The sequence below is a fragment of the Alligator sinensis genome, unplaced genomic scaffold, assembly GCF_000455745.1.
Source record: "Alligator sinensis unplaced genomic scaffold, ASM45574v1 scaffold109_1, whole genome shotgun sequence".
NCBI lineage: Eukaryota > Metazoa > Chordata > Crocodylia > Alligatoridae > Alligator > Alligator sinensis.
This window is the reverse complement of record NW_005841852.1, coordinates 517,419-544,426: the sequence shown is the minus strand read 5'-3', so window position 1 is coordinate 544,426 and position 27,008 is coordinate 517,419. Positions and strand designations below refer to the sequence as shown.

General features: G+C 45.1%; 1 protein-coding gene across 6 annotated transcripts in view; it reads left to right on the top strand.

Annotated features, from left to right (window-relative positions):
• Window positions 1-27,008, top strand: part of USP54 (ubiquitin specific peptidase 54) — a 213,092-nt gene that overhangs the window by 113,440 nt on the left and 72,644 nt on the right. For 5 of the 6 annotated variants that reach the window (XM_006016259.3, XM_025212555.1, XM_025212562.1 and 2 more), the window contains exons 2-5: window positions 5,299-5,544; window positions 5,947-6,829; window positions 12,814-12,906; window positions 25,179-25,313. In XM_006016259.3, the coding sequence (XP_006016321.1) occupies window positions 6,683-6,829; window positions 12,814-12,906; window positions 25,179-25,313 (375 nt within the window). In that variant the 5' untranslated portion in view covers window positions 5,299-5,544; window positions 5,947-6,682. The remainder of the gene's footprint in view (window positions 1-5,298; window positions 5,545-5,946; window positions 6,830-12,813; window positions 12,907-25,178; window positions 25,314-27,008) is intronic. The other variant, XM_006016260.3, reaches the window with a different exon arrangement.

The following is a 27,008-nucleotide window of genomic DNA, read 5'->3' as shown; positions in this document are numbered from 1 at the left end:
AGGAATGTTAGCCATCACTTTAGATTTTGCACCTAGCACACCTCTGTTGATCATGCCTGTGCAGAAATGGGTGTGGTAAAAGCAAATTTGGGTGTGGTAAAGGGTGTGGTAAAAGCAAGTTCTAGATATTCTCTTTGGGAATAGCTTCTGTCAGGGCTGAACATTTTTTTCTCTCTTGGCTTCAAATTTTGCTTGCTGGAGTCCTGCCAGTGTGCTACTAACAGAGGCTAGATCCAGCCTCTGAGTTTGTCACCTGATTTTTTTTATTGTGTTTTGATCTCTTCTTTGTTTCTTTTAAATGACAAGAAGCATCATACTAGAATTGTTGTGAGTAGTATGGTGTTACTAAACCTGGACACTCCATGAGCAATTTAGTTGTTGGGAAATCCCGTTGTATAGCTGAAAACTTGTTTTTGCCTATTGTATGCTGTTAAAATGAATGTAAATTCCTACCATCAACTTTGTCTTTTTAAACAGAGTAATATGAAAATGGCTTTTTCTAGTCCAGTGGTCTCCAGCCTTTTTAAGTAGGAGATTGCCTTTGGCATTTAGAAGCAACCCAAGATCTATTGTGCACTGGTGCTAATCCTCCCCGCCCAGCAGGTAAGTCTGTGGGGAGGGAAGGTGTGGTGGGGGCAGATTGAGGCAGAGGAAGAAAAAAATATTTTGGGGCATGCCACTCTAGCAGGTAAGTCCCACCCGGCCAGGGCCCCACTCAGCTTACCCCTGCTCTCGCATCTGGCACTGTCCCTCACCACAGGGGGCTTCAATCTAGCCCTTGCTCCTTCCTCCCCCATGGACAGACCTACTGGGCCTGTGCGTGTATGTGTATGCACTCAGCTCCCCACCCCAGCCTTGGATCAACTCCAAGAGGCTCCGAGATCTACTGCAAGAGGCTCTGAGATCTACTGGTGGGTTGAGATCCACTGGTTGGTGACCACTGCTCTAGTCTAAAATAAATGATTTATTGTTTTATAATATATTTATATGTTTCCTGGAGGCTGTCTTGTAAAAGAGTGTCATCTTCTCTTCATCAAAGAAACATGTTGCTTTTGCTTTGGTGCTGTGGTTGGGCATTTTTGCAAGCTGACACTCTGGGAGAAAAAAACATGCTTTGGAGAACACTTGAATCTGCTAAAAAGAACACCTAATGGCATATTTCCTTCTCTTTTCCAGGCTATTCTGGTTATTAGATTTGTGTAAATATATAAAGAGGAAATTGCATTTTTTTTTGTACTGTAAAAGGTGCATTGTTGTTAGAGTTGGCTCAGCATAGCTTTGTGTACCAGGTGCCAGGCACAGGGCTCTACCCCTATGGTTTCCCCCACTGCCATCATCAGGGGGGCCTACCCTGGCCATACTGGTAGGTGCCACCTGCACCACCAAACTGTAGGGGTGCACCAATAGAGATTTTTGGGGCCAATATCAATAATTGATTTTTAAGGAGGCATATCAGCTGATACCAATCTGATTTCCAATACAGCTGTGTGCAGCTGATAAGTCTGTGGTGGTGGGCGGGGAGAGGGAAGAGAAGGGGAATGGGGGGGCAGATCAAAGCCCCCCCACAGTAAGGGAGGAAGTGGGGCAGGGGTGGGTAGGCGCTGCTCAGCTGGGGCGGGGTGCAGGACAGAACTGTGCCTCGTCCAGGGTGCATGGGGCAGGGCGTGTGCCCCCGGATCTGCACATGGGGCAGGGCAGGGCAGGCTGCAGCTGCAGGCTGGGGCCAGGCTGTGCTTGAGGTGGGCAGTGGTGGCTCTGGGAGGGGGATACGAGTAGGGATGCTGCAGCCACCCCAAAATTTACTGTAGCCCCCCCCAACTCCCCCTCCTAGTGCCCTGAATGCAGCGTGGCCCACCTGCACCCCGCCCTGTGTGGATCTGGGGCACACGCCCTCCCAGATGAGTGACGTGCAGTGCAAAGAGCTGACCCCCTCCCTTCCCGCGGCACCCCCCCCAGGATGAGCTGCAGCTCCATGCCACTCCCCCACCACCCCAGCTGGGCAGTGCCTGCCCCAGCCTCACTCCCTCCCTCCCTCACTGCAGGGGGCCTTGATCTCCCCCCCCGCCCCTTTCCATCACACCAGACTTACCAGATGTATGCAGCTCTCCACGCTGCTGGGTGTGCTCCTCACTGTCTATGTGCTGCACTGCCATTTATCAGTCAAATAATCGGCCACATCAGGCCGACTTCCGATATAGACACTTTTTTTTTAATATCGGTGCCAATCTGATGTCAGACCAATGTATCGGTGCACCTCTACCAAACTGTGGTCGGCTGCTGGGCAGAAAGATGGCAGCAGCAGTGGTGGCGGGGAAGCCGGAGGGGTAACGTCTTGCACCTGAGTCAGCAGTGCGCACCCAGCTCTGCCTGGTGGCCTGGGGGATGCAGGTAATATCTCTTGGGGCTGAGGGGGTGAGCCCGTGCTGTGTGCACCGTAGCAGTAGTCAGGGCTGGCCTGGGTGCCGCTCTCCAGTAGGTAGCAGGGGCTGCTGGGCAGGAGCTGCTCCTCCAGCTCCATGCCCTACTGCGCCTACGGCTTACCCACTGCCACCAAAAAGGGGAAGAGTCATCAGTGTGCACCCAGCTCAGTGCCTGATGGCCTGGGGGGTGCAGGTAATAGCTCTTGTGGCAGAGTGGGTGAGCCCGTGCCGTGTACACTGCAGCAGTAGCCAGGGCTGGCCCAGGTGTCACTCTCCAGTGGGTAGCAGGGGCAGGAGGTGCTTTCTCAGCTGCATGCCTGACTTGACTTGGCTCTGCCCTGGGCTAGCATCAGCACACTTGAGTCCCTTCCCCGCCCTCCCAGCCAGGGTCCCTCTGCTTGGTGGGCTCACATCCTGGATGGAGCCACTGCCACGATCTCTCCATGTGTGTCCCCACCTGGGCTTGGGGTTGTTTTGTTCCCCTCCTTCCTCCCAGTCTGGCCTTTGCTCCTGGGCTACCTCAAGTGAACACCTGGCCCTGACAGCTGGGAAGGCTGCAGTGGGATTGCCCTCTGGCTTGGAGGGGGCTCTGGGGATACTGGGTTGTGCTGAAGTTATAAGCAGTGGGGAAAAGCTGGACAGATCCCAGCTGGGGTCCATGCTAGTGAGACAGGGGAGGGAACGGGGAATTAAACCCCCTTCTGTCCCCCATTCATTTGAGGCTGCTGCCAGGGCTGACCATGCCCCCTACTGCAGGTGGGAGGTGGGGGAGGAATGCCTGACGGGGGCTGCTCCATCCTGGTCAGGCAGACCCCGGCTGGGGTCTCCCGGGGAGAGGGGAGGGAGGGGGGAATAAACCCCCTCTCTTCCTCCTTTGCCTCAGGGGGCCATTCAGACTGGCATCTGGCCATGCCCCAGCCCTTCTCAGGCTAGGGAGCAGAGGGGCGGGGTCAGCCCTGCTCTCTGGAGTAGACAGCACAGCTCAGTCCAGAGCTGAAAAGCATGCTGGAATGCTGGGGGACTCTGATTTAACTGAAACCGGGAAGGGGTCTGGGACAGAAGTTTCATAAACCGGTCTGACCTCAAACAGTTAAGTCTGATACTACATTCAGCCAGGTTTACCTTGCATCAGTTTTGGGCATTTTGAAACTGGTTTATGTGCACAGAACTTTCGTTCCATTACAGGTTTAAACCAGTTTTTGATCACTCAACCCGGTTTATGTGTAACTTCTGTCCTAGGCTTATTGTGTTTTCTTGTTTCTGGTAACCTGGTAAAGCTCATATTTCTGAAAGAACAGGTAAATTAGTTGCTAGATGTTTGCAAATGCAGTGATGGCTTTGGGATTGCATAAGTATTGATAGAACCACATTTAGCTGGCAGAATTTTTATTGTACTGACATGTCAAGCTTGGACTCTGTTTCTGCTCTTTGGTCCTAGGCTGAGCGTATAGCTTTAGTAGTTAGCATAAAATACTTTTATTTATTGACTGAGTCCTTAATCTGGAAACCACTGAATACAATAAATGTGGAACCACCTTGAGGCAGGGTGTAGAAACTTCTGAACTGAGCCATACTTAATGGTCTAAAACAAAGGTCCAGAAAATATTTTTGTTAATGTTTCTCACACTCGCTCACTATAGAATTTCTTGGCCTTTTGTCTATTTGAATGTCACTCTGCAAACCATTAGCAGTATGGAACATTGGAATGTTAGGAGGAGGAGGAAGGGTGCCTTGCTTTACTTACTTTTCTGAGAATTACAGCACAGTTTAGTCATTCCAGTTAATATTTTGTTTCCTCTATTGCTGCTCAAGTTTGGCTAATAGACTTATCACAAGCAGGGTTGATCTACAAAGATCCATAAACTGAGCTGTGAGTTACCCCAACGTATGGTTTTGGGTCATGTTTCATTAAGACCTTGAGCAAAAAGATGAGGATTAGTATCTGAAGTTGCTCTAAAATAACTTCTGTGTATCATTCAGCATTCAGGAATGTTGCACAATTCGCATAATGTTACTCTATGTTTGTAAATTCTCCAGAAGAGTATAGTTTATTGGTTACAGCAAGGCACTGAGAACTGGGACTACTCCTGTATAAAATACAAATCTTATTTGCCCACCTGGCTGTGGTGTTGAGTTTTAATTAATTGTATAGAGTACTTCTGATGTCACCAAATAAGTTTAATAAATACAAACAAAAACCTCTCTTAGAAGGGAATTGGTCTTGCTCCAACTAAGCTTTTTTCTTTAGATAGTTGCAAAATGCTAGCAACATTTTGACAGGAAAAAAGGGATTTATAATTAACGGAGAGATACATTCTTAGTCATCTAAGGAGGATCATTAGCTAGAATTACTCCCTCTTGTCCACCATCAGTTTCTTTTTTCTTTTCTTTTTTTTTTTTTTTTTAGACCGAATTGATTTTTTTTTCCTGTCGTTCATTAATATGATTTTTGTTGCTGATTTCTTATTATGGTAATAATTCTTTCTTCAGACATAAGCTAAAGCATTTTGACTTGCATTTGCCAGTTCTGGATGGTTTCAATTTCTAAGTTATGTACAAGTAATGGGAAACTACTAACCCCCAGGAATGGCTGTGGAAAAACTTAACAGTGACTTTCACACTGTGTATAATGATAATCTGTGGCATGAATACAGGTAAAATGATTTTGTAAGAATTTATGACAAAACAATTGTAGACATAAGTTCTTAGTGTAGGTGCTTCTGCAGAGCTGAAGCAGGTGTTCTTCCTGCCTGGGTCATAACGAAACATTTAGACAAAATGATGGTTTTTCACACTTTAAACAATCATTTTAGCCCTAAAATGTGGAAATGTCACTTTTGAAACTTCCAAATAACAGCTCTTTTGTTCTTATTTGTAGGCCCTCAATATCTTTTGGAGGATGGCTTCTACCCTATCTGGATTGAATAACTCATGCTGTAGATGACAGTCATCTTCTGTAGATAAAGAAGTAGGATGGGTCCATTGCTCTGACAAGGGGTCCTGGACTGTAATTCCACAAGGAAGAAATGCAGCTTCATCTTCATGCCCTCTCTCCCATATTTAATGCTCCTGGAGAAGCCTAAATTCAGAGTGGAGAAGTGTCACTTCTAGTGTATAAACAAATGTATGTAATACCATAAATATACAAATGTACTTATTACTTTTTAATTTACTTCAAGATCTGTTAATAATTGCTTAATTTGATACTACAAGGATATGTGTAAGAAGTGACATACTATATCTTACTCATATGTATGTGGCTTATAAATGAACTACCTTCTCCAACTTTCTAGCATATTTCAGTTTAGCTTCCTCCAGACATGCATCCACATTTCTCTGTTTTTTTTCTTTGTTGCTTCATTTTTTAGGGTGTGGGGAGAGGTTGTTGTTTGTTTGTTTTTTTACTTTGTCTCAAAAGGCTCTGTATATAGTGGGAGGTGAGGCAACACTGATCTTGGCAGAACACCACAAAACCAAGAGAGTAATTAAATGACGCAAGCCTTTGATTATTTTTCTCTCTCTAAAGCTTTCTGGCACGGCTGGGCATTCCAGTTGCAAAAGAAGGAACAGGAGAAGAAACTTCTAAAGATCTGCACAGAGTTAGAAGAGCTATAACTGAAAAGTTTTTACTCCAGAGAGAAGTGCTTTTATTTTAAGAAGTTCTGAGATCTCTACTTTTTCTAATTTGGAAGAGCTGACTTTGTCTTTGTCATTACTCAAGATAGAAACAATTGAAAGGGAGCTGAAAAATTTTATTTTGGTGTTGGTGTATCTACTCTTTTATTAGTTGGATTTTGCTCATTATTCTGCAGGAGGATTGTAAAAAGGATTAAGAGAAGTCTTTTTTTTTTGCTTGCTTGTCCTTGAACCCTATTGGACTTCAGCAATTATGCTGTCTTGAGGAGTGTTCTACTAAGTCACTGCCTGTTCAGAAAAGAATGTAACAGTGCAGTGACTGAGCTTGAAAGACTGTGGATTCCTTCCCTTTACAACCCTTGATTTCAGCCTGTGAAAGAGGTGTTTTCCTACAGAATGGCAGATGAATGTTAACACCCTTGGCTGGATTTAAAACAAAGCAAAAACAAATAGTATATGTCTAGTTAACAAGCCTCTTGTGTCCCAACTGAAGAAGAAATTTTGTTTAAACTGTGATTGGCTGTACCCTGTAGTTCTTCAGATTAGGTAACGAAAAGGAAGGACCCAGTCCAGTGAGAGAAACAGTTAAATACAAAGCTTCTATATTTTCATCTAAATTTTGAAAGATGTCTTGGAAAAGGAATTATTTTTCTGTAGGAAGGGGCAATGTTCAGGGGATGTTTACTCCACGCAATACAACCTCCATAGCACCCAGTAAGGGTCTCAGCAATGAACCAGGACAGAACAGCTGCTTTCTGAATAGTGCGTTACAGGTAAGGATGCTGAATACAGTTTGTGTCTGTGTCATTTCTTTTCCTCTGTTTCACATCACTACTATTGCTAAATTATTCTTCTCAGATCTCTCTATGCAACAGGTGCAACCAAGTTAGGGTACTCTTGCATCACAGTTGCTTCCTGACCCAAATATAATACAGTTCCATTTTGTGGCGCAGATTAACTATTCCATAACAGGGCAGAAGCCCTGGACTGTCTAAGATGGAAGTAAGTTAAAGGAGTACCATTTGATTTTTTTAAAATTAAAATTACTATAATTGAAGTATTAGAGGAGAAACCTAAATTTTCTTTTTCTTGTTTTCAGTTTTACTTGGTGCATTTGATGAATAGTCTGTTTTCCACCTCCCTAATATAATTGATCTATTTTCCTTCTTGTTTATGTGTCTTAAATGCTACAAGAGAAGAAAAATATTTTCTTAAAAATAGAAAAAATAGTTTTTTTAAAACTGATGTTGGCAGAACTTCTAATAGGTTTTGCTACCTGAAACAAATTTAACTACTTAAAAGAAACGGGCTTTTTGTAATAGTAACAATATTCACCCTTAAACCCCTATGTGTGGTTTGTACAATCAACTTTATTTGACTGTTGAATTATTTAGAGGCTTGTAGCTTAATGAGAGAATCCCGACTTCTTATCTGTGGGAGTTTCATAGTTTCTAGGGTTGGAAGGGACCTGGGCAGATCATCTAGTCCGACCCCCTGCCATGGCAGGAAAGAGTACTGGGGGTCAAACGACCCCAGCAAGATGGTCATCTAACCTCCTCTTAAAAACCCCCAGGGTGGGAGCCTGCACCACCTCACCCGGAAGCTGGTTCCAGACCCTAGCCGCCCTGACCATGAAGTAGCGCCTCCTGATGTCCAACTTAAACCTTCCCTCTGCCAGCTTGTGACCATTATTCCTGGTCACTCCTGGCGGCGCTCGGGGGAACAGGGACTCCCCCAGTGCCTGTTGATCCCCCCTGACTAGTTTATAGCAGGCCACAAGATCCCCCCTCAGCCTTCTCTTCTGGAGGCTGAACAGGTTCAGGTCCCGTAACCTTTCCTCATAGGACCTGCCCTGCTGTCCCTTGATCATGCGAGTGGCCCTCCTCTGGACCCTCTCGATGCTGTCCACATCCCTCTTAAAGTGCGGCTCCCAGAACTGGACGCAGTACTCCAGCTGCGGCCTGACCAGTGCTGCATAGAGGGGGAGGATCACCTCCTTGGTCCTGCTTGAAATGCATCTGTGGATGCACGACAAGGTACAGTTGGCCTTCCTAGCCGCCTCCCCACACTGCCTAGCCATGTTGATCTTGGAGTCAATAATGACTCCAAGCTCCTTTTCCACCTCCGTGCTGACAAGAGGGGAGTTCCCCAGCCTGTAGGTATGGTGCCGGTTGTTCCTCCCCAGGTGCATCACCTTGCACTTGTCTGTGTTGAACCCCATCCTGTTCTCCTCCGCCCATCCTTGTAACCTGTCAAGGTCCGACTGTAGCCTGTTGCTCCCTTCTAGTGTGTCTGCATCCCCCCACATCTTGGTATCATCAGCAAATTTGAACAGGGTGCTTTGCACCCCCTCATCCAAATCACTGATGAAGATGTTGAACAGGGCGGGCCCGAGGACCGAGCCCTGCGGGACCCCACTGCCCACGTCCTTCCAGGCCGAGAAGGACCCATCCACTACCACCCTCTGGGTGCAGCTCTCTAGCCAGTTGGCGACCCATTGGACTGTGTGGGTGTCTACGCCACAGTCCCCCAGTTTCCTAATGAGAACGGGGTGAGAGACAGTGTCAAAAGCCTTCCGGAAGTCCAGGAAGACTATATCCACTGCTACCCCTGCATCCAATGATTTAGTGACCTGATCGTAGAAGGCCACCAGGTTGGTCTGACATGACCTGCCACTGATGAACCTGTGCTGGTTGCCCCTGAGCATGCATTTCCCTGCTGGCCCCTCCTGGATGTGTGCCAGAATAATTTTCTTGAACAGCTTGCCCAGGATCGAGGTAAGACTGACTGGCCTATAGTTTCCCGGGTCCTCCTTCCTCCCCTTTTTGAAGATGGGAATCACGTTGGCCCTCTTCCAGTCCTCTGGCACCTCTCCAGAGCACCACAAGTGCTCATAAAGCTCATAAAGCTGCGCCAGGGGACTTGCAATGACCCCAGCCAGTTCCTTTAGAACTCTAGGGTGGAGATCATCCGGACCGGCTGACTTAAAAACGTCCAGCCCCTCCAGCAGCTCCCTAACTAGATCCTCACTTACCCTGGGCTCAGGTGTGCCTCCTTCGCTTTCAATCATTAACATGGATTTTGCAGCAGTGGATTTTGCCTGAGGGTTGGCATTCCATAAAAGTTGAGTGAAATAAGTTTATAGTTCATATAAAACTGTCATTCTATGCTCATCTGAGACCAAGAAATTATGTCAGTTACTGTGTCTTCAATTCTGTAAGGAAGAGGTATTTCCTCCAGATGAAAGCTACATCATGACTAAGCTGTTAGCAGACTGGTATGGGTGATTCAAAGTTTGAGTTTGGCCTCTGTGCAGTATGAATGCCAGTCTTTAGAGGTTCAACTCTTTTGGTTTGAGAGGGGTTCTCTTTGTGTTTGGGCTATAACTGATTCATGGTCCACTGTGAAATTTTAGTGTGGTTTTAACCTGAATATAATTGTAATTAATTTGACTACTTTTTATGTGGATCAAGAATGGATGATTTTACTGGCCTGAGGTCTAAGAATTGGTATGCTAAATTCTAATCTCAGACCGAATAGTGTACTATTAGAATAGTTGTTAGGGGTTAAGGCACTAGATTGGAACTCAGGAGACATGGATATGGTTCCTGGTACTGCCATAGAATCTCTGTTTGATCTTGGGCAAGTTGCTTGATTTCTCTGTGCCTAGGTTTTTTTGTTCCCCACCCCCACGATATCTGGAAAAAGGAGCTATTTATTGTCTTCCTTCCATCCTTTTCCTGTCTTGTCTATTTAGATTATACTGTCTTGCAGCAGACAGCAGGATAGGATGGCACTTTAGAGGCTAACTGGTTCAGAGAGGAATAAACTTTTTAGGTGACAGCTGACTTCACTAGATGCTATGAAGTTTGTTTTCTTTTTAAATTGTTGTCTATGAATGTTTATGCCTTTCTGAACCAGTTAGGCTCTAAAATGCCATCTTGCCCTTCCTTCTGCCTGACTTCAGATAAACGTGGCTAACCACCTCTCTCTCTTGCAGCAAAATGCCTCACTGTAGGTTTTTTTTGGTTAGCACTATGGGAACAATATTTAATTTGGCATTTCCAGATAGTACTGTCATATAGATGGGAGAATAATAATAGTTTGCAGGGTTAATATCCCATCAAATACCATGGCTGAACACAATTGAAATTTAGCACTGGAAAAATGAGATTTCCAGCACTATATACCATTATTTTTAGTTTCTTTTAGGTCACAAGATGCATAGAACTTAAATTCATATACATTATTTTTAAATTATTTTTTGTCATGACAGTGTAGCAGCTACCTAATATCAATTACCAAGTACAGGGGTCAGCAACCCCCGGCACGTGTGCCAAGTGTGGCATGCAAGGCCATTTTGCTCAGCACACCACTGCCAGCCCGGGCTCTAAGCAGCTGCTGCCAGCCATGGAGCCCAGGCTGCTCCCAGCAGGCGGCTGGGAGGCTGCAAGCCCTGCTGCAAGCAGACCGGTCTCTGTGGGCTGGCCGCAGCCAGGAGGCTGCAAACAGTTGCTCCAGGCTCCAGCATGTCGGCACTATGGCACCTTCCCAGGTAGACATTGTGGTTTTTTTCGGTACTCCGGCAAAAAATGTTGCCTACCCTAGTATCATACATACTCTGGGCAGCAGCACTGGTCACCTCCCTCAGTCATGCTACTACTACCTGCTATCTAAAGAACATTTTGGTGCTGAATATAGTTCTGAAAGCTTAATGTCCCAGGGCTCAGCATTTTACATTAATCATTAACTCTGGTTCAAGAGAGAATGGAAGTTAAAAGTACCAATGGCATTGAAGTGGAATTTAAGAACCAAGGTATTGATTGCAATGAAGAGATTTCATTCCGTTCATCATCCAAAACAGTTTCATTAAAGTTTTTGGATATTTTTGTTGAAAAGTTGCGCTGATAAAGTATAAATTAAATCTGAGAGACTGTCTGGTGCTCCTTTTGATGCAAGCAATTTCTCTTTACATTTGGAAGGCACTACAAGACTTTATTGTCAAATTGAAAACTTAGAGTACTATTTTCTAAATATGATATTTTTTCCTCTTCAGTCAGTCTCTTGCAGATTTTCAATAATTTAGCAGTTCCTCAGGAGCTGCAAAGATGTACACAGCATTGCAGGAGGGCGTACATCTCAAATGCAAATGATAAATTGTGAAGTTTGAGATGCTGTACAGATCATAACTAACATCTCTGCTCTTAAATCTGTTACTTACTAATTGGGCTGGAAATGCTTCTTAGGGACCAGTAAAAAGAAAAAAGGATCAGCAAACTTTTCCTGCCAGTTGTCCTGGGCAAATGATCCAAAGGAAAATATACAATCCCTATGTTTAGGCTGGGGAAGCATTTAGTCAGTTAAATGCCAGTCTGAAAATTCCTGTTCTCCCTGCCATGTGGCACAGCAAATTGGGTCAGACTTTTTTTTTTTTTTTTTGGATAAACCAGCCTCATGGCGCTGCCTGCTGAAAAACATGCTAGATGCTTAGGGCTGGGCCCAATTAGTGTCAACTGAAATTAAGCTAACTAGTAACAACCAAGTTTACTTATAATACTAGTCACATGGTGTCATTTAATCAGAGTATTGTAAAACACTTTACAAAATTGGTATCATCTTGTTTTACAGTTGAGAACACTCAGACACAGAGGTTAAGTTACTTGCCCAAGAGCACACAGTTTGTGTCAGAGTTGGGGAGAAAACCTATTGTACTAGCTAACAGCCAACTTTCTAGAGTTGTTACTCATACAAGTTCAACCACGTGTGAACCCTTAAAACAGGATAATCAATACTATGTTTCCTGGTTCTAAGAAAAAATATACATCGCCACATTGCTGGTAGCAATTGTGTATAAACACACTATTTTTTAGCAGGGAATCACCTGTCATGCTGACAGGATTAGTTGTTTGACCTGCAAGAGCCAGTTAATCATTTCAGCCCTCTTCATACCTAAATAGTATTTTAGCTCTTCCAAAGAAAGTGCAGGTGTAAGAGATGAGGTACTGGAAAAAATGGCAAGTAATTTATAGGTCTACAAGTAAGGCAGTAGGATTAGATTTTTCCCTGAAAAGAACATAATCTCAGGGTACCCAGCCCTGAGATATTGCCTGGTTCTGTTGTTGGCCTGTACAACTTTCAGGGGAGAATCACTGGATTAGGAAGTCCTTGTTGCTTGAAGGAAACTGTATTGTATCATTTTGGGGGCTGTACATTTTTCCTTCAGTTAGGTTTCCTTAATTGTATTCCAGAATGCAAAGTCAGGTGTGCTGCAGACTGTGAATACTTCCTGAAATAAATTGGCAGAAGAGTATGGAAGCAATAAAATGTTACACTACCTATCACCTTCTCTCCCTAGAACTCTCAGCTCAACACACTGGTCTGGGCTTGCCCATCACACATGGCAGAATGATTCCACAACAAAAGGATTGAAGACTTCCCTGTGACTTATGTAAAATGCATCATAAGATCTGAACGGTCACCAAGAAAATTACAGACTTATATATGGGGAAATACATGAACAGGGATTTCCTGTTGGACACCATGGCTTGTAAACTAATATGTATGAATGATTGTACTTGGGCAATAAAGCTGAAAATTCTACCTTCTGTAAGAAAAAATGTATGCTTTGTGTACAAGCAGTTTTAATGGCATGTATGATTTTTGGAAATATTTGCATCATTTAACTTTAGTCAAAGGTCTTATGCAAGATTTCCATCTTGATTGATAAAAAATAACCTCTGCTTCTCTTTTTTCATAGGTTCTCTGGCACCTAGATATTTTCCGTCGCAGTTTTCGACAGATCACAACACACAAATGCATGGGAGATTCTTGCATCTTTTGTGCTCTTAAGGTAAAAAGATGGAATAAAATCAAGAACAATTAAGTTTGGAGAGATTTGGAATTCTTCTCCAGTTTGTGTACATGGTATTATGATTAGTTTAAAGTTGGCAGAAGACTTTTTGACAAGAAAGTGAATCTGCTTCAATGCTGGCCACTAGAGGTGCACTGATACATTGGTCCAATATCAGATTGGAACTGATATAAAGAAAACTGTCTGTATTGGATATTGGCCCAATGTGGCTGATAATTTGGCCAATAAATGCCCATGCTGCGCAATGCCTCACTCAAGCAACGAGGAGCAGACCCAGCAGCATGGAGAGTTGCCTCCAGCTGGTAAGTCTGGTGTGGTGGAAGGGGAGGAGAGGGAAAGGGGTGTTGAGGGGGCAGATCAGTGCCCCCTGCACTGAGGGAGGGGGCAAGGGCAGGCGCTACCCAGGCGTGGGGAGGAGGATGGAGCTGCGGCTCGTGGTGGGGGGCGGCTGCTGCTGCTTGCACCCTGGGAGGGCATGGGGCATGTGGCTCCTGGAGCTGCGCAGGGCAGGGCAGGGTGGGGCTGCAGCTGGGAGGATGCTGCATCCACCCCAAATTTTGCCGCCACTCTGCTCCCATTGCCACTGCTGCCAGCCTCCTGGTGCAGCCCTGGCTCTTCCCAGAGTGTGGGTGGAGGTGGGGCATTGAGCCAGGGCTGCACCGGGTCACTGGTGGCAGCGGCTCGGGGAGCGGAGGCGAGATTTGGGATGGATGCAGCGCCACCGGCAACCACTCCGAGCCCAGCCCCCGTTGAGAAGAGCCCTGCACAGCCCCAACTGTAGCCTGCCCTGCCTTGCCCCACAAAGATCTGGGGGGGTGGGGGGAGGCAGGCACACACTCCCCCATGCCCTCCTGGGGTGTACATCCCTCCTCTACAAGCTCCAGCTCCTCCCACCCCCCTCGACCCCACTTGGGTAGCGCCTGCCCCTGCCCCTTCCCTCACAGTGGGGGACATTGATTTGCCACCCCCCATGCCCTTTCCCTCCCCGCTCCCCTTCCACCATACTGGACTTACTAGCTGGATGTAGCTGTATTGGAAATCAGATTGTTATGCCTCCTTAAATATTGGCTAATGGTATCAGCCCCAAAAATCTCTATCGGTGCACCCCTACTGGCCACAGTGTAGCAGAAGATTTACTGTATTCTTAGTTTTAATTTATCTATTTTGAGGATGTTTACTTTTCTGTCTTGAATTTTATCTTTCAAGGTGTAATTCCATCAATGTCCTGTCCTGGAGTTCTACAACTAGATTTTAATCTCTCAATCTGAATTCCTATTTTTTTTTTCTAATTTTGATTTCTTGCTTTATAAATATTACTACAAGCATAGTCATAGTCTGCCTCAATATTTACCTTCCCATATGAACTCTTTTTAAAAATCCCAATTTCCGAGGAGGAAACTGGAGAGAAGTGACAATGAAACATCAATGGATGTAATACTGTTTGTCAGTTATAGTTGTGGCTGAATGTGGAAACATGGGTAGCCAAAAAGTTACCTGTAGCTGTAGGTAAAAAGTCTTTTGCCTTCCCCAACTTTTTCTATGAATAGAGAGGTATTTAGCCATATTCATTTAGAAGTTACACAGAAGCAGAGCAGGGTGGCACCTTAGGGCATTTTGGCCCTAACTGACAGTGGGTAGAAATTGGTCACATCAGGCCCAAAGCCACGAGGCACATTAGTTGCTCCACCAATAGCCCTGCATAATAGCTATGCAGCCCTCATATCATCAATGGATGGGGCATCTGCATCCTCTGCACTGCAAACAGGACAGGAACAGCCGCCCTCCACCAAGGAAACGACAAAGGGTGATTGTCATAGGAGACTCCATCCTGCGGGGCACAGAAGGGGCCATTTGTTTTCAGTATTCACCTCACAGGCAGAGGGAGAAAGCTCTTTTCTACAAGAATCGCCCCTTCAGTGGCCCTCCAGCCCAAGTAATTGGCCACCCCTGCTACAAGTGTTCAGGAAGGACAGGCAGGGGAAAAGAGAAGGAGGAGATCCTAATCGGGGGCCATGATCTTTTTGACCTGCTACTCACAAACAGGGAAGAATTGGTGGAGAATATAGACGTGGATGGCAACTTGGGCAACAGTGACCATGAGATGATAAGAGTTCAGGATCCTGAGGAAAAGAAGGAAAGAGAGCAGCAGAATAAGGACCCTGGACTTCAGAAAAGCAGACTTGGACTCCCTCAGGGAACTGATGGGCAGGATCTCCTGGAGGTCCCATCTGAGGGGGAAAGGAGTCCAGGAGAGCTGGCTGTACTTTAAAGAAACTTTACTGAGATTGTAGGAATGAACTATCCCACTGTGCAAGGAGAATAGGAAGTGTGGCAGAGGACCAGATTTGCTTAGCAGGGAACTCTTCAATGAGTTAAAACACAAAAAGGAAACCTAAAAGAAGTAGAAACTTGGACAAATGACCAGGGAGGAGGAGGAGTACAGGTTTTCCTCGCTTTATGCAGGTTCTGTACATGCGAATTCGCTCTTATGTGATGACCCCTTTTTTTACTCAAAATTAGTTACATGTGAGGTAAATGCACTCTTATGCGATTGACATAAGTGCGCTCCCCCCTCCCCCAAGCAGGTAAGTCTGTTGGGGGAGGGGAATGTGTATGCGGGGCCCCACTCTCCCCAGCCCCTGCTGTAGCTGCTCTGGGAGCTGCCAATGCCAGCTGCCTGCAGCCGCTGGACTGTGCTGCGGCCCAAACCCCACAGGGCTCTGCTTGTCCCCACTCACCCCTGCTCCTGGGTTGCTACGTGCAGTGGTGCAGGCAGCTGGCATTGGCTGCTCCTGGGGCCGCTGCAGCAGGGGCTGGGGTGAGTGCAGACAAGCTGCACTGGGCCCCATGCCCCCCAGGTCTCCGCTTGTTCCCACTCACCCCAGCCCCTGCTGCAGCAGCCCCAGGAATGGCCGATGCCAGCTGTGGAGGCAACTGTCAGTGGGTGCGGGGTGGAGCGACACGGCTCTTGCTGCTATGTGCACCTTGGGAGGGCTGTGGGCTGAGGGGCTGCACCAGGCTCTTCCCAGGGGGCGTGTGCCCCCGGATCTGCGTGCAGGACGAGAGCAGTCTGTAGCCTGCCCTGAGCACTGGGAAGAGCCCAATGCAACCATTGGCCTCAGCCCTCAGCAGCAGCCTGCTCTTGTCCTGTGCGCAGATCTGGGAGCATGTGCCCCCCAGGAAGAGCACAGTACAGCCCCCCAGCCTGCAGCCCTCCTGGGGTGCATGTAGCAGTAAGAGCCACGCTCCCCCACCCTGCACCCACTGACAGTTCCCACCGTTTGGCTCCCTGCTGCAGCCCCGGGAGTGGCCACTGGGCTGTGCCATGCCCCTCCCCTCACCCCTTCCCGAACCCCAGCCTCACTCCCTCCATACCTCCACTTCCATATGTTCCACTGCCGTGGGAACATATCTGTATTTGTTATCTTATAAACTGGGTTCCCTTTATGTGAACTTGATTTATGAGCAGTTTTCTGGGAACGCATGTACCACATAAAGCGAGGGAAACCTGTAAATAGTGTTGCTTGGACATACAGGGATGAAATTAGGAAGGCCAAAATGCATTTGGAGTTGTAGCTAGCAAGGGATGTGAGGAGTAACAAGAAGGGTTTCTTTCTACAAGTATGTCAGCAGCAAGAGGAATTGGGTCCGTTACTGAATGGAGAAGGCAACCTAGTTGCAGCAAGGGAAATTTAGGTTAGATATTGGGGAAAAAAATTCCCATGAGGAGGGTAATAAAGCACTGCAACAGGCTACCCAGAGAAGTTGTGGAATGTCAATCTTTGGAGGTTAAGACCTGGCTAGACAAAACCTTGGCTGGGATGATATAGGTGGGAATGGTATTGCTTTGAGCAGGGGGTTGGACTAAATGACTTCCTGAGGTCTCTTCCAACCCTAATTTTCTGTGAATCTATGATTTTGTCAAACTCTTTTGAATAAGTAAATCATTCCCTCAAGAAACATACCTAAGTATAAACAAAGACGTCAGCACTTGGTAAAACCAAATAAAAAGTTGAGATTGCTTTTGATGCAAGCCAGTCTTGGTGTGTTTCTTAATTTACCAATCAGTTTTTCAGTGGTGTTTATATTGTGTAAAGTGTCCAAAGTCTGCACAGAGGCCTTAGGAATCTTTTCAGTCTTCAATTGCTGTGTGATGGGTAAGAAAAACAGAATGTTGGAAATTTGTTTGAGACAAGTTGAAGAATTGTTTTGCACTTGGATCTACTTATTAGGGCTATGCGACATTTCGGTCCCTGATTCGATTTGGTGGAGATTCAGCCCAAATTGGTGGCCGAATCTCTGAATCCGAATTGAATCAGAACCCTCCAAATTGATTTGGAGAGATTCGGAGATTCAGACATAGAGACTGCTTTAAATGTTTTTTCTACATACCTCTAGGTAGCAGGGGCTAGTGAATGCTGTGATGCTGGGGTGGATGGAGTGTCCCACAGAAGCGCGGGGGCTCCCCAGCACGCTCAGCAGCAGACCCAGAAGTGGACCAGAAGCACTTCTGGTCCACTTCTGGGTCTGCCGGGAAGCACGTGGGGGTCCCCTGCACCTCCCCCCGGCTCAGCGACTGGTGCCTCCTGGGTCTGGGGCAAGGGGGACCCAGGGTCCCCCTGTGGCCAATCGCTGAGCCAGGGGAGGGGGCGAGGGGGCCCCCAGCACGCTCCCTGGCAGACCCAGAAGTGGACCTGAAGTACTTTGCCGCTGAGCACATGGAGGACCTCCCTGCACTCCTGTAGGATGCTCCACGCGCCCCAGCATCACAGTGATCATGAGCTGCACCTGCTACCTTGAGGTATGTAGAAAAAACTTTTAAAGCTGTGTCTATGTCCAAATTGCTGATTCTCCAAATCGGCATCAAATCTTCAGATTCGGATTTGGACGAATAGAATCAGGGACAGTGATCCGAATCAATGAATCAAATCGCTGTCCCCAATTCAGGCTGAATCCAAATCCGAATCAAATAGGGCCCGTTTCACACACTCCTACTACTTTGGCCTACTTAAACTGTCTTGCAGCCATTGGCTATGATGCTACTTTATCTTCTGAAGTGGCAGGAAAACCTTCACTATAATGTATGCACAATTCACAATAATGTAGGCATATACACCTGAGGGTTTCCAGTTTATATTTTATTACTGTATTGTTTGCTATTTTGAAACCAGGTATTAAAAATTGAAGTAAAACAATTATAAAATAAAGGAGCATAACAAAACAAGAAAGAAGCCTTTTGGTTATATTAGAGGTAGAATATGCATATCCTCTTGTTGCATGCTCGTAGGAAGGATGGGAAGAAGGAAAGACTTGAGTTTTCACACTTTTTTATGACTTTATGAAATCTTTTTAAGGAACTCTAAGGTAAACTATCATATAAATACACACACAGATAAATTAGTATATGTATATGCTGGTTACCCCATAAATAATTTTTGTAACTTTGAACTGCCTTTGGCCATACTGGTCATACTAAAGGAGCACCAGGACCTCTGGTCTGTCAAATTGGATATCCCCTGTTTCTGGTGTTTGAGATGGTTCTTTGCTTTGCTTCTTTGAGCTGTTGAAATAGTGTTTAATTCTTGTCAAATTACTTGGTTTTTTTCGCATAATTAATTCAGATGTTGCCCCAGGCCTAAATAGTCATCTGATCTTTAGAGGTAACTCTACATGAGTACCAGGACAAAAGGCAAATAGGAGATGCAGATCCTCAGCTGCAATCTCAAACACTAGTTCTGCAAAACATTTGAAATGCTTTAATGTAGTTGCAGGTTTTTGTATGAACCCAGATGCTTTTGCTCCCTTGTATAATATTGCTGCCATGACATACAAACAGCTTTCTGATTTATTATTAATGCTGAAGTCTGCTGTGGTCTTTTTTTCTTCCTTTGCTTTTCCTAGTGCATGGCTTTGGTTTGGTGTTTGTTTATCTCAGCTCATAGGGGCAGGGGGGGAGGGAAATCCGTCCTCTGTATTGAGTATGCCACAAAGAGCTTGTTCTCCTTCCAGGGATTGTGCTGGGAGCTCTGTAGTGCCAGGATGTAGGACAGAGTGTTTTTTGTTGTTCACAAAGAAGAATGCTGCATTGATTGATAAATTCCAGTAAGGCTGTTCAATTAGTAATTTTGTCATGTGCAACAAAAGCAGGAAGAATGTGAATTTTCTCTTTAGAAATATTATTTTGTAAGGTAAAAGTTGAAGACAATAAGATTTTTTTTTTATTGCCTTCAGGATGAAAAAGACTATAGGTCAGGTTGTTGATTAGGTGCTGATTTAAGAAAAATTCCTAAAGTGATTTGAGAAATCAGGTAGTTTCAGTGAATAAGCTGAATGAGGCTCCAAATGGGGCTGTGACTTAAGTGGTAGAACAGCAACAAACATGTAAAAGAATTGCTTGTTAGAATATTGCTTTTTGACAAAAATGATCTACTTTACAGATAAATTAGCAGCAACCATAACCTCCTGAATTACCTATCTTAAAAGTATAACTTCCTAATAATTCCTATATTTTATTTTGATAAAGCGGTCAGTACTTTGTCACCTGTGTTGATAAGCAGCCTTTTGTGCTGGCTTCTGACTCTATAAACAATCAAGTGGTATTCATTAGATTGTTTTGTGGGAGTAGCCAGGGAATAGCCTTGTTTTACAGACTGGATTAGGATGGGTTTTAGAGCAAGGAGGATGGTGTGGGAAAAAGCATATAACATTTGTTGGATAAAGAGGGTATCCAGGCTTCATTTGTTGGAGCGTTTAGGTAGTGACATATTAAAATAACAAAAGTGAGGGGCAGATGAGGGAAAGATGAGAAGCTTCCGTCTTGATGTTACGGAGAAGTCTTAAGTAGAGATGCATCGATACCTTGGTCCCATATCGGATCGGCACTGATATAAGGGAAATCAACTGTATCAGCAATCAGCTTTTTTTGGCTGATGTAGCTGATAAATGCCCCATATATACGCAGCTGCAGCACAGCACACAGGTGGGCAGGAGTGCAGCCTGGCAGCATGGAGAGCACCTGAGTCTATCCGGTAAATCTGTTGTGAGGGAAGAGGTATGAGAGTTGCAGATCATGGCCCTAGTGGTGCAGGAGGGAGTGGGGCTGGGGAAGGTGCAGGGGCACAGCCAGGGCGGAGCTGTGAGCAGCTTGTTCGGTGGGTGGCTCCTGCTGCTGCGTGCACGCTGGGAGGGCATGGAGGGCACATGCCTCTGGATCTGCATGCAGGGCAGGGTGAGCTGCCTCTGTGGGCTGCGGTGGCACTGGGCTCTTCCTAGTTGGGGCTGGGCCAAGCTACGCTTGGGGAGGGTGGTGGCAGTGCTGGGAGGAGGCTTTGGGAGGGGGCCTGGGGCTGCAGCCACCCCAAAATTCGCTATAGCCCCCCCCTTCCAGCAGTGCTGCCACCCACCCTGAGCGCAGCCGGCACAGCTCCTTGCCGGGAAGAGCCCAGCACTGCTCCAGTCCGAGCTTGCAGTAGCAGCCCGCCCTCCCCCTGTGCACAGATCTGGAGGCACATGTCCTTCATGCCCTCTTGGGGTTCATGCAGCAGCGTGAACCACCCTCTCCCCCCCACTTTTGGACTAGCTGCTTGCAGCTCCGTTCCCCATTCTGCCCCAGCTGTGCAGCCCCTGCCCAAGCCCCACTCCCTCCCTCACTGTGGGGGCCTTAATCTGCCCCTCCTCCCCTTCCCTTCTCCCTCACCCTTCCTCCACAACAGACTTACCAACCAGACCCTGCTCTCCATGCTGTCTGGCTGCATATCAGATTGGTATCGGCCAGTATGGCTCATTAAAAAATCAGCCCTCAGTATCAGCCTAAAAATTCTCTATCGGTGCACCCCTAGTCTGAACTATTGGAAGGATGGATTCTGAAAGAAGGCTGATCTAGTTGGATAGAAGGAACAAAAAAATGTTTTTTGGACCTGTTTTTTTTGGGGGGGGTTTAATTATAGCTGTGCAGATGGAAAGTGTTAAATGAATGTCAAAGGAAAAAAATATCAGGTAATGAGATGGGTGGGAAGATGATTTGAAATTGCCCCCGAAGACCAAGATGTGACTGACAACAAAGAGAATACCCTGGTATGCTAAAAATGGAGTCAAACACTGAAGAGTGGAGAATCTTTGGATGAAAGAAGATTTCAGTTTTCATCATGCTAAAAATTAAAGTTCATCCAAGTATCAGAATAGATTGCAAGCAAAATTTAGGAGCATTTCAACCACAGCAAATTTTTCCCTTCTTTGTAAAAGGGAGATAACTTGTCTGTTCTCTAAAGCTTTAGCAGTGTTTTGTCAGCAATAGTGAGTAATTTTGTTTGTACAGTTTAAATAAGAAAGATACTTAATTTGCAGAAGAGAACGAGAGATTTCCACAATTTGGAGGAGGGTGGCAAAGCAGCTCCTTGGCTCCTGCCAGCCAGAATTCTGACCTGGGTTTGGTGCAAAGATTAATTTACAAGATAAGGGTGTAGTCTGGGGGCAAGATCTGGGATTAGGAAGAGTAAGAATTAATTTGTCTAGTTTTAAAGTAAAAAAGAGGAAGGAAAACACCATTCCCTTGCATCTCATGCTGTGCTCCAGTCCTGCTTTAGAGAAAAGGTAAGCTCTGCCAGAACACAAAGACCCAGTTGGATCATTTTCTCAGGCTCTCTGCCCACTAAAAATATTGTTATGCTTTAAATACTGTGCTTAGACACAGCATGCAAGAGCATTACAGTCCTAGTCATCCTAAATTTATATTGCAGTTATACTCCTGCCTGGCCCAGACAGTGCCAGACTGCATTTGCATTGAATTTAAGGACAGGCCCAGGCATTTGACAATGTTTCTTGAATCTGTTCAAATCTACAACATATATGTAGGAACTTTTATTGCTTAATATAGAATTTAAAATGTTCCTTACAGTTCCTTGGCTAATGAATCACTTCCTTGACTTAGGTGTGGCGAGTAACAAATTTCACAACTCTTGCTATTGTTTGAGTTGGGAGAGTTTTCTGCAATACTGGTTTAATAACTTCAACGGTTGATTAGTTTCTTTTGTGAAGGCTGCATCTTCAAAATGTAAAAATCTAGAAATGTGCATAATTTTTAAAAATGATAACATAAATCCTGTGAAAAGCAGAAAAACAAGTCTCAAAAATCAAGAAATGTATGTTTTTGATAAGGCAGGCAAGGATCTTTGGGTAGATGTGATATCTTTTATTAGACCAACTGTTTTTGATGATTTTTTTTTTTTCATTGAACCTGCTTTATATCATCTAACAACTGCCATAGGTTAATGTAAAGAACACATCAAGAAGTCAAGACTTGAGGCTTTTATTTAATATTACACTCCCACAGACACATTTGCACACTAGAAGTTCGTAGTATTTTATAACTCCTGTGGAGGTCGGTCTGTTCCATTCATTAGCTCTGCTACTAAGACTGTGTCCACTCTAAATCTACAACACTCCAGACTGATGTCCTCAGACACACTTCTCAGCTCCAAGCAGGCTACCAACTAAACTGGAAGCAGTGTAACTGTGCCCACATGGCACTGCAGGAGGACTAGCTAGGATAAAAATGGGATAATTCAGTCTATCATTCAGCAGCGCTACTTAGCCCGTTTGAAGCATGATGTGGGCTGCTTGCAAATGTTAAAAAAAAATAAAAAGGGGTGCTTTACTTTAAACTTGGTGCGCTCCCACGCTGAGCCCAGCACATACCTAGAAGAGGCAGCATCTTGCCTGACATCTGAATAGATTGGGCACTTTAATGGGACTTTTTCACGCTTTTATGCAATAGCTAATTGAATCAGCTTTAGCTAAAAGCACCAAAAAGTCCCACTGAAGCACCTGATCTATACAGATGCTGCAGAGGCAGGTTGAAGTAACATGCTGCTGCTTCTGCTTCTTACTGTACCACCTAACTGTTGACACTGCTGGGAACTGCAGTGGTGCCATACAAAAAAGTGGTGAACCTGGAGGCAGATGCACTGTAGAAGAACTTGTATATAAGTTGTAATGACAAATTAACTTTTTTTACTTCTTCACTTCTGTTTATATTGTACTGCTAGATCTTTGTTTGCCGCTGGAGGAATCCCAGTTTTAGACATCTTCAACGAATCATCTGTGACTCATGCCCTTTCCTCTGTACTGAATAATGTCCTTTGTGTTCTCCAGAAGTAACATGATTGCTCTTTGGTAGAGAAGGAAGGTGAACTGAGTTGGGATGTGGGCTTAAGTTTTCATTAAATGTCCATGGCTCTTTGCAGGAGTAATATACTGGGACCTGTTTGTTACTCCGTACAGAAAAGCTTTCTGCTACAGTTTTTTTCATCTCAGATCATCCAGAATAGCAAAGCTTAGCCAGTTTTATCCCCTTTCACCCAGTCATTTTTTAACAATAGCATCGAGTTCAATAACAGTAATTAAAGTAGGAAAAAAGTAAGTTACGGAGTCCATTTTTTAAAATACATGCAACATTTCAGGGTACCAGAGGAAATCTGTCTGTAATTAGAGGCAAGGAGTAGCAAAGGGACCAACATGATTATAGATCCTCATTACAGCTCAACACGCAGGAATTAGTTGGGATGACAGCTCAGCAAAACAGTGCAGCAGTCTGGCAGTTCCAGGCATGTTCTCCTTCCCCTCTGACTAGTTTAAAAGGCAGAAAAGTCAAGCTAGGGTCCAGCTAAATAAAGCATCATTGTTATATATATGCAATGTGATTTTTGTTTTAAGTACTGGTAGCGTGGACAAGTAGTCCCAAGTTGTTTAGAGCTGGAAGTAAATAAGAAACCCTGGGCAGCCCAAAGAAGGGAATGATTAATTGTATTGAATTACTTTTATTCTCCTCTTGTAGAAGGGAGCCTTTAGCAGGAAGTTAAATAAAGGGGGAGAGACAACAACTGTCAGATACTTGGGGATGGGTTTTTCAAAGTTAGGTGCATAGACATACTGATGAATAAAATTCAGTGTTGATCAACTCTGTAATACAGACCAAAAAGAATAATGCATATTGAAATGAATTATCCAGATTGCCAGGCAATAGTTAAAGAAACCATCTGAGAAAAAGTCATTACAGTACATAGCATTTAATTAGTGTTGCTCAGTGTGCAGTAGCAGGTAAAATAAGCAAAACTAAAGATAGCATCAAATTATATTATGCCACTGTGTACCACATATTCCAATGATATGTCCTCACCTGGAATACTAGGATGATTTGCAGTCTTACTGTTTCCAAAAGGAAATAGAAACACCACTGTTTTTGAGACTGATAGCAATCATTAGAGTCACAGAAGGGTTTTCGTAGAAGGAAATAGAATATATTGGGAATGTATAAAGAGGTGATTATAAGAAGGATGAAATAGTGCAGAGAAAGTAATCGGCTATTCTTATCTAATTTTTCTGGTTATGCCAGAACAAAAGGAAGCAGCAGCAAACCCACATAGTGTCATGTAGGTGTGGTAGTGAGTAGAGTGGACGTCTATCATGAATGGTCCCTTAGAAATCTTCCTTTAATAGAAGTCAATATAGCAGGCTTTAGGCTTCACACATCTTGGAACTGCATTTTTCAGCCTCCTTCAATAGCTGACTTGCAGGACAAAGAGGATTTTGAGAAAAATTGAAAGCTGGGAAATTTGGTACCAGTAAAAAGGAATCACAATGCATATGTATTGTTTGGAATGCATTGCTGTAAAGTATCACTGAAGAAAAGAATTTAATAGTATTAAAAAGGATTGGATGTAGTTATAGATGAGAATGTGAGCAGTTAAAATAGATTAGACCTAAAAACATGTACAAATTTGGAAGAGATATGAATTCTATAAACATCCCAGTGGACATATCATCCCATAATTTTTTACCATCATTAGCTGCTGTCAGACATAATATACTGGTTTGGAAAGACCAGTGATCTAATCTGGTATAGCCTTTTTAAGGAGGGTAGTGGGCTGGTAGATCAGAACAGGAAGGTATTCCAGGCTTCTGACATTGTGTAAGAAAAGAGTGTGACATTGTTGGCAACCATATGATATAAGAAATTAGGCAGAAAAAGAAACAAAGTAATTGATAAGGGTCTTAAAGATGAAACTAGGAAGTTTCCATTTGATGTACTTGATGCTGTATTCATCTGTCTGCAGGAGAGAACAGTGTTAGATTGAAATACAAAGTGCAGAATTAGGAGATTCTTTCATCTTTGTGTGCTTCTCAGACCTAATGAAGAGTTAGGATTGTGTAATATTTTTTACCACAAAGATGACATTTTTCTCCTCCTCTGTCAGGGTATCTTCAACCAATTTCAGTGTAGCAGTGAGAAAGTATTGCCATCTGATGCCCTGCGCAGTGCCCTTGCAAAAACGTTTCAGGATGAGCAGCGCTTCCAGCTGGGCATCATGGATGATGCTGCTGAGTGTTTTGTAAGTATTCTGTTTGTGTAACACATTCATATGGGTGGTTGACTAGCCTTGCAAATGTGCACAGAAATCACCACACTAAGATGTTTTAACTTGGAGGGGCATGTATGTGCTGGTTATGATAAATAGATGTAACCAAGTCCCAGTTTGAAGTGGTTGGGGTTTCCCTCTCTGGGGGGATTATCACTGATGAATGATAAAGGGAAATTCAGACTGCTTGGTGTAGGTGGTCAAGCTAAGCCTCCTAGTGGAGATAGTCTATACTGCCAAAAGAACACTTCTACTGCATTAGCTAAATCAATGTAACTAGGTACTACGGGTGTGTGAAACAGGCCTGTTGGGTAGTTACTGGGTAAGGGCTTGAGCCTCTGCACCCTGCTGACATCCACCAGAGGCTCCCTGCTGACATCCACCGGTCTCCTCAGGGTGGTCTGCAACCCTTTTTTAGGTCGGTCCAGGTGAAGCCTGATGCCCTCCCTTTCTGCCTGCCATGATTTTGATGATAATTAGATGTAAATGAAAGGGAGGTGGTGACTACCCACCTCCACCTGGATCAACCGCTGGGTTCTGCCCCAGTACCCGAAGCCTCGGGGAAAGGATGATGAAAGGAATAGCCCGAGATAACTCCTTATTTTTCTCTCATTTATTTTTAGGGTTTCCCCTTTCCTTTTATATGCTCTTTCTCTTTTTTCCTTTTCTTTTGAAAGATGCAAACAAAAATCCAGTCCTGTATAACTGGGGTTCTGCTCACCCCTTTGCAGCTCGTGGGTGGCTTTTTCCTTGCCTGGGCTTCTCCCAGGCCCTTTGCTAATTTGTAGCTGTGCCAGGCTTAATTGCCAGCGTGGGATTGCTTAACAAGGAGGGGAACTCCTTTGTTAAGGCAGCCTGCAGGAGATCCGGTCTTCCTCGTCCTTCAGTTTCCCCGCTCCTAATCTAGCCAGGGAGCCACCGAGGAAGTGTGATCCTTCTTCCTTCATTGGAGGGAGTAGGGCCAGGGGGTGCCTGGATGGGCTCCAAAGAGGTGGTCACACCTTCCTCTTCACTCCCATGGCGAGGGTGTGACCACCTCTTCGGAGCTCATCCAGGCACCTACCCAGCTCTCAACACGTTCTCCCTGCATCTCCAGCTTCTGGGCTTCTTCCTTCTCACTCCCTGCCGGCTCCCCCTCTGCCCCCCGTTGCTCAGTTCCTGGCCCCCGGATATCGCCCTGCCCGTGGATTAGCACCAATCTGCTTCACCTGCCGAGGTGGTAAACCCAGGTGGGGGCAGATGGGCAGTTCCCGCCTCAGCGTGGACGTCTTGGTTGGGTGAGGTCCGTGCCCCTGGCCGGGGATGCATTCCAGGTAAGTACCCTTCGGATCCTCACAGGGCCCTATTTGATTCGGATTCGGCCTGAATCGGGGACAGTGATTCGATTAGTTGATTTGGATCACTGTTCCTGATTCGATTTGGCCAAATCTAAATCTGAAGATTCAATGCTGATTCAGAGAATCAGCGATTCAGACATAGACACAGCTTTAAATGTTTTTTTTACATACCTCAAGGTACCAGGCACGGCTTGTGAATGCTGCAATGCTGGGGTGAATGGAGCATCCCACAGGAACACGGGGACCCCCCATGTGCTAGTAGCTAACTCAGAAGTGGACTGGAAGTACTTTCGGTCCACTACTGGGTCTGCTGGGGAGCGTGCTAGGCCCC